Source organism: Gigantopelta aegis, chromosome 10, assembly GCF_016097555.1.
Source record: "Gigantopelta aegis isolate Gae_Host chromosome 10, Gae_host_genome, whole genome shotgun sequence".
Taxonomy (NCBI): domain Eukaryota; kingdom Metazoa; phylum Mollusca; class Gastropoda; order Neomphalida; family Peltospiridae; genus Gigantopelta; species Gigantopelta aegis.
The window spans coordinates 47,401,082-47,414,624 of record NC_054708.1 but is presented as its reverse complement, the minus strand read 5'-3'; the positions used below and the strand labels follow the sequence as shown (position 1 = coordinate 47,414,624).

The window sequence follows — 13,543 nt, the reverse complement described above, 5'->3', positions numbered from 1 at the left end:
ACAATTTCAAGACATACAACTGGCTGCTCCTAGGTGACATATCCAATGAAAAACTACACAATGGAAATCGATTACATTGTGACATATAGTTAAGTTGACAATCATGGGTCTGTGACGCATCACGGCTGTAAATAACTTTTAGTCGAAAAAGATGTTAAAATTTGTTTAAAACCTGGTTTTTAAGGATATATAAGAAATAGAATAATCCATTCGTATCTGTTAGATACTATTTATCTCACAACTTGTTATTTAAAAACGTATCAAACTTGCTTTCACTCATTAGATACATTTTAAAACAACTTGTTGTGAGATAAATGGTATCTAATGGCCACTCATGTATTATTCTCTGTATACATTTCTTATCCACTTGTCTGAATTAGCCAGCTTTTACACAGGGCTAGATAAATCTGTCTCGCCCTCAGGATAGACAATTTCTAAATACTCAGAGTACTAACTGACCTCTGTTGTCATAACTCATGTTTGATGATGACTGACTTCATAGCTTACTGTACGTTTTCCAAATTTTGTTGAATTAGATGTACATACTTATCAAGTTGTCATATCACGTTGAAGTAAAAGCGAAATACGACCATTCTTAACAAAAGCTGAATGATGGGCATTATACATGAAATATTTCAGAACCTCATTTATGCAATGTTTTTTATTATACATGTACTATTTTGTAAAATAAAGGTGCATTATCTTAGTTTTTAAAATTTGTTTTGTTTAATGACACTACTAGAGCACACTGATTTATTAACCATCAGCAATTGGATGTCAAACATTTGGAAATTTTGACATTTAGTCTAAGAAAGGAAACCCGCTACATTTTTCCATTAGTAGCAAGGAATCTTTTATATTCCATAGACAGGATAGCACATACCACAACCTTTGATATACCAGTCGTGGTGCACTGACTGGAACGAGAATAGCGCAACGGGTCCACAGACGGCATTATCTTAGATGCAAGTAGAACATTTTACTTTTTTTTTTTTTTTTAAACATTATTTTCTACTAGTACTAAATAAATGAAATTATTTGGTTGTAATATTTATGGGCATTTATTTGATGATGTAATATAATCTGTATTCTACATTTTAAAACAAAAATTAATAAACACTTTAGTCCTCTGCCATTGTATTCAACATTTCAACTTCAATATAGAACCATTTAATTAATCATAGGGGACTGTTAGATGTCGATTATATAAGAAAAATTAATAAACACTTTAGTCCTCTGCCAATGTATTCAACTTCAATATAGAGCCATTTAATTTATCATAGGGGACTGTTAGATGTCGATTATATAAGAAAAATTAATAAACACTTTAGTCCTTTGCCAATGTATTCAACTTCAATATAGAGCCATTTAATTCATTGTAAAGGATTGTTAGATGTCGATCATGATAACAGCAAGGCCTCCAGGGGTCAGCACCAGTAATGACAGTTAATCCACATACCAGTGATTGTGACACGTCAACCCAATTTTAGCAAACTGGTGTCTGCCACACACACACAGACATACAGCTGGGTCAAGGATAATGTTTTGTTTAGTGGTTAGTTGACCATTCAGCCTCCATCACTAGGCTGTTGACAACAGTTCATTGTGGTATAGGACAGCTCATAACGTTTTACAGGATAAACCGGTAATGCTTTGTTGTTCCTATGTCCTTTATCATGTTGGTGGTATGTGCTCTAAAAGAACATCACTATGATTTCTAAATGGATTTTTTTTTAAAGAGGGGCCTCACCCCAAAAAAATAAAAAAAATAAAAACAATACAGAGAACCCCTATTAACTGGACACCCATTATGCCAAGTAAAAAGTCTGTTTATGGGAGGCATCTGGTTTAGAAAAGTTTTGTTATATTTAAAAAGAGACAGCAAAAATCATGATTTTGTTTTTCCATGGGTCAGGGAAGTTTCCCACCAAATTAGTTGAAAATGGCCTAGTAGTTGTGAAGAAATTACTGTTGAAATACATATCTCTCGATACAATTTCACCCTCCCAAGGTACATACAGAGGTACCCAACATTAATATAATTTACAACTTTGATAAACCATCTAATAACCTTTACATACATTCAGTTATAGCATTTCTGGATTTTTTAAATGTTTTTTTTTTAACTGGCTTATTTTGTTGCCCGGTGTGGGGGATGGGGGGCGTGGCAGAATGACAAAATTCATAAATTTATTTGTCCATGTCCCTAGACTTCACATTTATGAAGGATAAGAAGATTTTTAGGCCCAACACCTCAGACCCCTGGGGGTCAGAATAATACAATTCACAATGACATTAACAAAGTTGATATTCAAACCACATATTGACCTTTATAAAGACTACCGTATATAGCATTTCTGGAAGAAGAAGAGATTTAAAAAAATTGGCTTAATTTTCACCTTGTAAGTCCCGACCTTTACACCCTTTAGAGGTCAGAATAACCAAACGCACAAAAGTGTTTCTCTAAGTGGTAAAGAATCTTCCCACAAAATGTGGTTAGATTTTGTTAAGAAGTTTTGAACAAGAAGAAATAACAGTTTAAATGTATCTCTCTATATACATGTAACTATAATAAACTTCACCCTCTGCCAGGGGACAGACAGAGAACCACACATCAATGACATTAACAAATTAGATAAACCATTTATTGACCTTTACCCGTGTGGAATCTCGGATATAGCATTTCTGGGAGTTGAGAAAATTATTTTAAAAAATTGGCTTGATTTTCCCTTTCGGGCCCTGCCCCTCAGACCCCTGGGGGTCAGCATGACAAAATAAATGTGTTTGTCTATGTGCCAAAGATGCTTCCCACAAAATGTGATTGGAATTGGTCAAGTAGTTTTGGAAAAATTGAAAATCTGAAATGTTTATGCACAACGGATAACAGCAGACAAAAACAAATCGTAAAAGGTCACTTGAGTCTTTGTGACGTAAAAATAAAAAAAAAAATCACAGCATGACAAGGGACTATTTCTGTCCCATCTCGGCACATGGCACGTACAAACTCACTGTACATTTAAATGTGTATACTCACGTCCTGCATTTGTAGTTCGGAGGGCTTCGAAGAGAACATATTCGCAGTTTCCGGTATGGAAATACATCTGCAATGAAAAACACAGAATGAGAGGACCAGAGTCCTGGCTAGAAGCTGCATGATAACACTGAGATCACACAAAGTAAATATCCGAATTAACCACCAGCACAGCATCCTCTCCACACAGATTAAATCAGTAATCTCATCATTCCTTTCAAGATGGATTATCAACTCATTGTCAAAGCTAATCATGACACAGACTTTTTGTGCATCTCGCAGTGTTCCATGACTGGCATATCAAAAACCATAAAGTCTGTAATACTGTAAATCATAAAATATTAGAGATCTTAAAATTTAGCGAAATCCAAATAAGTGACATATTAGCGACACAGAATTTTAGCGAGGTCGTCATATCAGAAACTAAAAAAGAGAATACACTTAAGTTGTAGGATCAGCTGAATTTTTTTCCTCTAACAAATCTTGATGTAAAGCAGCATATAGACTAAACTTAAATTTAGTAGAAAATTGCAGTAATGTTCATGCTAACTAACTAATGTTGTTTGCTATCCTTTTGCTTTAATCAATAGCATGTAAACATTATTGCAAGTTCAGTTAATCACAGACAAAACAAGTGCACAAAAGTTTTTTGAAGTCAGTTGTACACCTCTTATGACCTTGCTGAATTCACTTATGACCTTGCTGAATTCACTTATGACCTTGCTGAATTCACTTATGACCTTGCTGAATTCATTAACATTTTATGCTCGCTAACATTTCCCAATTTACAGTACGTATTGTTTATTCAACCAACTACATTTTCATCGTTGTATCAAAGTGGAAAAAAGAAGAAGTTTGTTTTGTTTAATGACACCACTAGAGCACATTAATTTATTAATCATCGACTATTGGTTGTCAAACATGTGGTCATTTTGACAGTCATAGAGAGGAAACCCATTACATGTTTACATTAGTAGCAAGGGATCTTATATATACACCATCCCATAGACAGGATAGCACATACTACGGCCTTTGATATACCAGTTATGGTGCACTGGCTGGAACGAGAAATAGTTCAACTGGCTTACTGACGGGAATCGATCCTAGACCGATCGCGCATCAGACGTGCACTTTACCGCTGGGCTACATCCCGTCCCCAACTTGAAAAAGAAGCAGTCCTACACGTATGCACACATCTGAACAATTTCAGACCTCGCAGTGAAAACTATTGAGGGGTGAGATTAATTGCTCCCCTAACTTAGATTATGGGCAGCCATTCACGGTATTACCCTATTCCTATGTATATTAAGCATTGATATATGATCCTTTTGTAGTATTATGTAAAAAAAAAAAAAAAAAACATAGGCAAAGGGGACCTTTAAATAACTGTCCTTGAACTAGTGACAGGTTTGCTATTTGGTCAGTCTATCCAGAACAGTGGCTTAATGTTTTGTTGTTAGTGGTTTTTACACATTGAACACAAATTTTTGTTTTTTTCCAAATATATTTCCTTTTCTTAAAGGGACATTCCTGAGTTTGCTGCATTGCAAGATGTTTCCGACTAATAAAATATTTCTATGATTAAACTTACATATTAAATATATTTTCTTGTTTAGAATATCAGTGTCTGCATATTCAATGTGTTTCTGGTCGTCTTAATATTTGTAAGAAGCCTAAACTGGATTTTGTCTTTAAATAATTTTGTACTATGAAAAAATAATATTTTAGGAAATAAAATGAAATTTGACCTAGTACAAATATTAGAACGATCAGAAACACATTTAATATATAGCCACTAATATTTTACGCAGAAAAATATATTTGATATGCAATTACATTCGTTAAAAAGTTTCTGTTAGTCGATAACATCTTAAAAATTGCAGCAAACTCAGGAATGTTCCTTTAATTTTGATGCCAAAACTTGAATTACTGACAAAAAATAACTTTATTTTTTATTTATAAAAAAAACCCCAACCAACGAAAAAACCCACCCAAAACGCCACAAACATTTAACACAGAGACAAAGACATTTTTTGTATTTTTGGACATTACAAACATGGATGATGATGAGATGAATGGTGAAGCTGCAGTATTTCCATTTCGGTATGGGACTACTTGACAGGGCCATACTCCACGCTTGCCGTCAGTTGAGCAATCTTGGGATTACCCGAGCCCGGAGTACATGCAACCTATAGTGTATGCTGGGTAATCATACCCCATGTGGTGTTATATACTCGGGAGACACCCATAATCGCACCCTTGAATTGGGTGAAACTCAGTGTATGTGGCCTCACATCTATCTACTCACTGAGCCTAGCCGTGCACTTATTCTGGGTTGGAGCCGGTACGGACATGAAAATCCCCCAGTGCCTCTGATGGGCTACGAACTCAGTACCTACCAGCCTCAAGTAACTCAACTGTTTTTGCTGTGAGATGTACGGTAGTAATAGTCATTGAGATAGCATCAGTACAAACACTTACCATCATACCCATGGGGCAGCCGTCAGAGCCGTTCATGTTCATACCATTTTCAGCCTCGGGCTCGGGCATCGAATGCATACTGTGATCCATTGTCTGAAATTCACAAAAATATAATAAAGTTAGAGTTTGTTTTGTTTAACAACACCACTAGAACACATTGCTTTGTTAATCATCGGCTATTGGATGTCAAACATTTGGTAATTTTGACATACATGTATAGTTTAGAGAGGGAACCCGCAACATTTATTCATTAATAGCAAGGGATCTTTTATATGCACCATCCCACAGACAGGATAGCAATACCACAGCCTTTGATATACCAGTCGTGGTGCACTGGCTGGAACGAGAAATAGCCTAATGGGCCCATTGACAGGGATTGATCCCAAACCGAACGCATCAAGCGAGCACTTTACCACTGGGCTATGTTCCATCCCCAACAACAGTATAATAAATACATTTTATTTTCTGTCACTGTACAATCTTTAGACAAGACAAAAATATACCAATCTTTTTATAAAAAAGTCTTGAAGTGGACTATATAATTAGGAGTATTTTAGTAATGATAAAAAATGTGTGGAAAAGGTACATGTAAGAAGCACCTATATTAAAAAAAAAAATTATGTACTCTTTGACTGCAAACTATTCTAGTAATATGACATGCTCATTCACATGGTATAAAAAAAGAAGAAAGAAATTTTATTTAATGACGCACACAACACATTTTATTTACAGTTATATGGCGTCAGACATATCGTTAAGGACAACATAGATATTGAGAGAGGAAACCCGCTGTCACCACTTCATGGGCTACTCTTTTCGATTAGCAGCAAGGGATCTTTTATATGCACTGTCCCACAGACAGGGTGGTACATACCACGGCCTTTGATATACCAGTCAGGCTGCACTGGCTGGAACGAGAAATAGCCCAATGGGCCCACCGATGGGGATCGATCCCACACCGGCTGCGCATCGAGCGAGCGCTGTACCACTGGGCTACATCCCACCCCTCACATGGTATAAGCGTATTTAAAATGCATCTAATAGTAAACACCTCGCTAGCTACTACTATGTAGAAATCGGTGATGTTGCAACAAAATAAATCACATGGGTGAACTTTCAACATGTAATAGTTATACACAACACTTTCGGTCGAGTTAATTATTATACCACTATGGCAAATTTGGGCAATAAATACAAAGTAGTAAATAACACCCCCACCCCCCCAAAAAAGGTGGAATCATAGTGAACCTTAATGAAATAACACAATGAAATACAAATCTATTACTATGGTAGGCCATTAAAGGTTGTTGGTAAAATGAACTTGCTTAGACAGAAATATTTCACAATTGCATTACTAAAGAGTATTAAACTTTAAAATTCAATTATCTCAAAATACCAAAAGTGTGACATCATAGGTTATTCCCATGGACTGTTAATTACTATTAAGGATTAAACAAGGCTGGAAAATTGTCTTATTATACATTACTTACTTATAGTAAAAAGTAAATCAAAGATTAAGTGGTAATAAATTATTATAAATTATTATAAATTTCGTACACGCAGTACTTTATACTCCATATGGAAAACATTATTGAGCTAATCACAGACTTTACATAATACCACAATGAAGCAACTTTCTTAATACCGAGCACCCACATAATAAAACAAGTACAGCACTGGTAAATAGTACACGGATTAACAAAAATAATTTCAAAGAGAATACAAACTGAAAAAACCCCTGCATATATTAAAGGCACAAAACATCCAACTTACCAGAAAACTCAAGTGACAAATCTATTTAAAATCAGCATTGGCAAACGTATGCATCACAATAATTTTATTGCTTTGCAAAATCATGCGACAAAAGCAAGCTGCCTGCTGAGCAAATCTTTCAAGGTCTGTATGTTTCTAACCCCTGCTAACATTAAAAGTTTTATTGACACGCATAACCGCAGGGCAAAGCTCTTTAAAGTGAACAATTCAATGTACGTAGTGAATGACGGCAGCCACCTGCATATAAGAGCCACCTGTTTATATTGAACACTATAAAACCAACCCAATGCATTTCGTTATTTGACCTGTATGTAACAACCACCTGCTTAACATGGCCAGCGGCAAGTATTCTGTGATCAAAATTAATAGTTAAACCTGCTATACACCGACTATAGAAAAAATGTTTGGTGCGTAAGAAAAGTTCTGCTCGTAATACATCATTCCTGTCCCGGAACTGCTCCCTGGCGATGTCGGAGACCAGATCCGGGATGGGCGTGCCTGAACCTCTTTTGGATATGGCCATGTTAAATGAAGGAAGGAAGGAAGGAAATGTTTTATTTAATGATGCACTCAACATATTTCATTTACGGTTATATGGCGTCGGACCTATGGTTAAGGACCACACAGATATTGAGGGAAAAACCCTGCTGTCGCCACTTCATGGGCTACTCTTTTCGACTAGCAGCAAGGGATCTTTTATATGCACCATCCCATAGACAGGATAGCACATACCACGGCCTTTGATTTACCAGTCGTGGTGCACTGGCTGGAGCGAGAAATACCCAATGGGCACACTGACGAGGATCGATCCCAAACCGACCGCGCATCAAGCGAGGCATGCTAAATGAGTTCCCAGTTCTCATAATACAGTTTTGTAGTTTTGTCACAAAAATGTGTATACACTAAAAAAATATGTCATTGAAACATTTAATTACCGTTAATATATTTTGTTAACATTTATTTGATCTTAATTAATTGCATCTCAGTTCTGTGATAACTTGGGTCAGTTACAAGTCAACATTGTTATCCAAGGTGTCAGATTTCTGCTAGGCAGTCACAGCAACCATACCTAGGTTGTGTCTGCGGAATATTTTGACACTGTACACTAGTGAACTGTTATACCAATACTACACCATTGAATTAATTGTAAAATAACAACTAAAAGTATTTCCCTTGAGTAAAGTTGTTTTGTTTAACGATACCACTAGAGCACATTGATTTATTAATCATCAGCTATTGTATGTCAAACGTGGTAATTTCAACATATAGTCTTAAGAGAGGAAACACAGTACATTTTTCCATTAGTAGCAAGGAATCTTTTATATGCACCATCCCTCAGACAGGATAGCACATACCATGGCCTTTGATATACCAGTTGTGGTGCACTGACTGGAATGGGAAATAGCCCAGTGGGCCCACAGACGGGGATTGATCCCAGACCAACCACGAATCAAGCGAGTGCTTTACCACTGCCATGGGCTATGTCCCGCCCGTTCACTTGAGTAATATGGTCACCAATTTACTTGCTAGTTTGATGTATTTCAATAAGAATAACAAAGATGAACTTTTAAAATAGTGAACAATAAACTAAACATAATAAACAATATTTCACAGTGTAATATTACGAATAGTAATTACCTGCTACTACATGTATTATGGGTGACAATTAAGCAACAATTTTCACATTAAATCACAGATGTGAATGTTTGTTTTAAATCTATGCAAAAGTCACGTGCCAATAACAACCACTTTGGCTAGGTCTCTTGAATGGCTGCTATATACAGGTTTGAATGCACATATACAAAAAAAAACATCCACAAACCGATCAACATCAGTGCCGATAACAAAACAAAAATATACATTAAACTAACAGTACTGATATTTTAGTTCCTCAGAAAATGAATAGTAAAATAAATATGTCAAAGTGCACAAAAAAAACCTGTCTGTATATTCTAATGCACATGGTAAATGCATGATTGCCTCTTTTTTATGCATCATGCTAGGTGTCATTAAAAATGCATTCCTTTTTGTACCACACTGTTGTTTCATTTTACCACAGTTTGACACCCAATAGCCGATGTATTTTTCATGCTGGGGTGTCGTTAAACATGCATTCATTCATTCATTCATTCATTCCTTTTTGTGCAAGCCTTTTACAAATCTGGATAAAATGTTTTTGACAATAACATTGTAACCCTGTACGAAAGCCATCCATCAAAGGATTCAAGAGTTAGATAAAGTTTAACCAAGCGGTAACTAAGTTCTTGGATCTAATTCATCAAGTAACTCAGATTTCAAGGTATATGTATTATCTATCTGACACATAAACTAAACGGGCCGAAATTTACAAAGCCTGTTTACAATGTATGTCGTACATGCGTGTAACTACATACATTTACAATGCCTGTTTACAATGTACGTCGTACATGCGTGTAACTACATACATTTACAAAGCCTGTTTACAATGTACGTCGTACATGCGTGTAACTACATACATTTACAATGCCTGTTTACAATGTACGTCATACATGCATGTAACTACATACATTTACAAAGCCTGTTTACAATGTACGTCGTACATGCGTGTAACTACATACATTTACAATGCCTGTTTACAATGTACGTCATACATGCATGTAACTACATACATTTACAATGCCTGTTTACAATGTACGTCGTACATGCGTGTAACTACATACATTTACAAAGCCTGTTTACAATGTACGTCGTACATGCGTGTAACTACATACATTTACAAAGCCTGTTTACAATGTACGTCGTACATGCATGTAACTACATACATTTACAATGCTTGAACATTCGCATTTAAGAAAAACGGGCTTCGTAAAATTCAGCCCAATATGACGAATTCAAGCATAAAGGACAACAAACAAAAATTTGACCTAAATGTTAACACAATTCTAAATGACCTTGCCCTTGCCCTGGGGTTGGGGAGTGGGAGGGTCAAATTTATCATCAGACATCAAAATAAGCAGTGATTCGTAATCCCTCTATGGGTTACGGTAAATTATGGAATTGTTAATTAACCTGTAAGTTATGAGACATTTATGAATTGAAAATTCCCATTATCAGAGTCCAAAGTATCGTACCATTCTTGAAATTCTTGCCATATGCTAACCTCCTGGCAACCTGAATGAGCATAATAATAATAATAATAATAATAATAATAATAATAATAATAATATTAATAATAATAAAATCTTTATTTATAGAAGGTAGCTCAGTTAGTTCTAGACTATTCTCCCCTGAGGCCTTCTTACTAATTATAATAATAATAACAATAATCATATTAATTATTATACATAAAAACTAACAAAACCATACATGTATGTATGTTAGTAACTTATGTCGATGCCCGATCAGGGCCTCTAGAATTTTTTATAAAATCCACTAGCCATGGGATCGATAATTTTAAAAATTTACTAGCCATGATAAAAAATCCACTAGCCCTACTTTACTTCAAGTTAATACAATTTTACTAATAGTAATAATAAGATATGTCACCTAAAAAGGGAGATAGAGCTTAAAAACACTAAGATTGGGGTGTGGGGCATATATTCATATTTACAAAATATACTAAAAATGACAACCTTTTTTTCACTAGCGGTTATTTACTAGACCAACATTGAATATCACTTGCCATGGGAGTGGGGCTGCCGATTCATCAGAGTGGGTATATGCACTTCACTTAGTGACCAAATAAATGAAAGCCGTTCATTAAAGGATTCAAGAGATAAAAGGAAATAATTAAAGAGGCACTTTAACCAAATTTAAATGGATTTTAAAAAGCTGCAACTTCAACACCAAATATAGTATAATGGGAACAGTCTCTTTGAACATAGGGGTTAAAAAACATGGAAATATTATTTAAATGAAGTTAACTGTACTTCATTCAAACTTTAACCACACCCAAATTTTTATATGGTCTGATATGTAGTCAGAAAATGACATGCTGCATTGTATGGGACTGAAATAATTCCCATAATGACCAGTTCGATATTAGTTTTAACAAGAAAGGAAAGCAATATATGTTTATGATCAACTCAAAGAAGAAAATGTTTTATTTAACGATGCACTCAACACATTTTATTTATGGTTATATGGTGTCAGACATATGACTAAGGACTACACAGATATTGAGAGAGGAAACCTGCTGTCGCCACTTCATGGGCTACTCTTTTCGATTAGCAACAAGGGATCTTTTATATGCACCATCCAATATACAGGGTAGTACCTATCACAGCCTTTGATATACCAGTCGTGGTGCACTGGCTGGAATGAGAAATAATCTAGTGGGTCCACCGACGGAGATCGAACCCAGACCGACCGCGCATTGAGCGAGCACTTTACCACTGGGCTACATCCCGTCCTATCATCAACTGAGTACATTTTTTAAACTATGACAATCTAGTTTCTAACACATTGTGAGTTTCACACTTGGTGGATAGCGAGATAAAACTCGCTGCCATCATATAGGCTAATCCTACAGAAAAACAGCACCCGATCTTTGATGTGCACTTTCCCATAGACAGAACAGTATTTATACCATAACCTCTGATGTATCAATTATGTGGCACTGCTTGAGATGGTGGAGGGGGGGGGGGGATCTAAATCAGTAGAGCATCCATTCCAACTGAGGACAGCACTCTACCACCAAGCTACATCCAGCCCAGTTTTAACCAGAAAACACCACACAATTTCTCACTAGATTATATAAAACATAACATCTGTAGATAACTGACTATATAACAGTCTGGTAGCTTTTTGTCGAGAACAAGATTTTGTCCATTATATAAATATTGTTACGAACAGCGGTACACGTAATTGAAAAGTTTGAACACTCCCAGTCATCAATCTGTCGAGTAATTGCATAACTATTCATTTCCTCCAAGGCAGATTCAGTTTGACGAGCGATTGCGGTCACTCGCTAGACTGGGTTTTGAACCTACCGTTAATGAATGTGATCACAGGTACCCCCAAACAACATTGGTGGGTGCTATGGTTATATTATAATACATAATGTGAAATCTGTCTAAACCGGAACACATCAGGGACCTAATATTTATCTGATTTAGACAGGATCCAGAGTTCAGAGGGTCAAGTTTTAGAATTTCGAAAATTTGGGACCGTGAAACTTGGCCGGTTTTGACAGGATTCCAGTTTGTTCAGGGTCTGGTTTACACAGGTTTCACTATAATATATATATATATATATATATATATATATATATATATATATATATATATATATATATATATATATATATATATATAATATAACCATAACACTACCAGGATTGTTAGTTGAGGGTACCTTTGAAAGTGATATGTTAGAATACCTATAGTGTCAGTTAAATAGTTTGTAATTACCCTATGTGAAGCCTGTATTAAAATAGGGAGGTCGGCTAAAGGTACATGACATTGTATGACTGCTCTGGGCAGGACTTGAGGCAACATCAAATGGGATGGACCTTCAGTGGATTGGGGCAAGTTAATTTCCTTTCCTTCCTTCCTTCCTTCCTTCCTTCCTTAAAGCACAACTTTACTAAATTTATCTAGTCCATAAATACAATATAGCATGTTCGAGTCTCTGAATTTGAAAAAAAAAAAAAAAAAAAATATATATATATACACACACACACACACACACACACACACACACACACACACATGATGAACAATCATGATTACATTTCCACAAATCTACACAAATAATAAAATGATGTTACCACTATGAAGTTATGCACTTTATTTTGCAACCATACTTATTTCATTCATTGAAAGACAATGGATAGTTTTTTATTATTTATTAAATTATTTCAAACATTTATAATGTATGTATACTGCAGGGAGGGAATCAGTTTCCAAATCCAGATTTATTATTCTTAAATTTGGATTACTGACGAAAAGGTACCCATAACCATAGGTATAATTATTGTATCAATGCATAACATATATATTTTGTTATATTATTGAAATAAGCCATAATTAGTAATTGCAAACTGATCACTATTACTTGTCGTTGTTTTTTTTATTGTTTGTAGAACGTATACCATTTAATGCCATCCACAAATTAAAATAATTTTTAGTTTTTTTAAAAATCTATAAATGAAGAAATAAAGAACGAAAGAAAAGAACAAACAAGTAAACAAATAATTAAATTCATATCTGCATACATATACATGAGCACAAGTTGCTCATTACATTTAATTGTTGATATTCTAAAAATGACTATTAT

The 13,543-nt window shown here is 35.2% G+C and overlaps 1 protein-coding gene across 2 annotated transcripts in view; it reads right to left on the bottom strand.

Moving 5' to 3' along the window:
- Positions 1–13,543, bottom strand: part of LOC121382806 (high affinity copper uptake protein 1-like) — a 54,740-nt gene that overhangs the window by 15,833 nt on the left and 25,364 nt on the right. For both annotated transcript variants that reach the window (XM_041512426.1, XM_041512427.1), the window contains exons 2-3: positions 5,513–5,605; positions 3,035–3,101 (exon numbers count right to left, since the gene is read on the bottom strand). In XM_041512426.1, coding sequence (XP_041368360.1) covers positions 3,035–3,101; positions 5,513–5,602 — 157 coding nt within the window. In that variant the 5' untranslated portion in view covers positions 5,603–5,605. The remainder of the gene's footprint in view (positions 1–3,034; positions 3,102–5,512; positions 5,606–13,543) is intronic.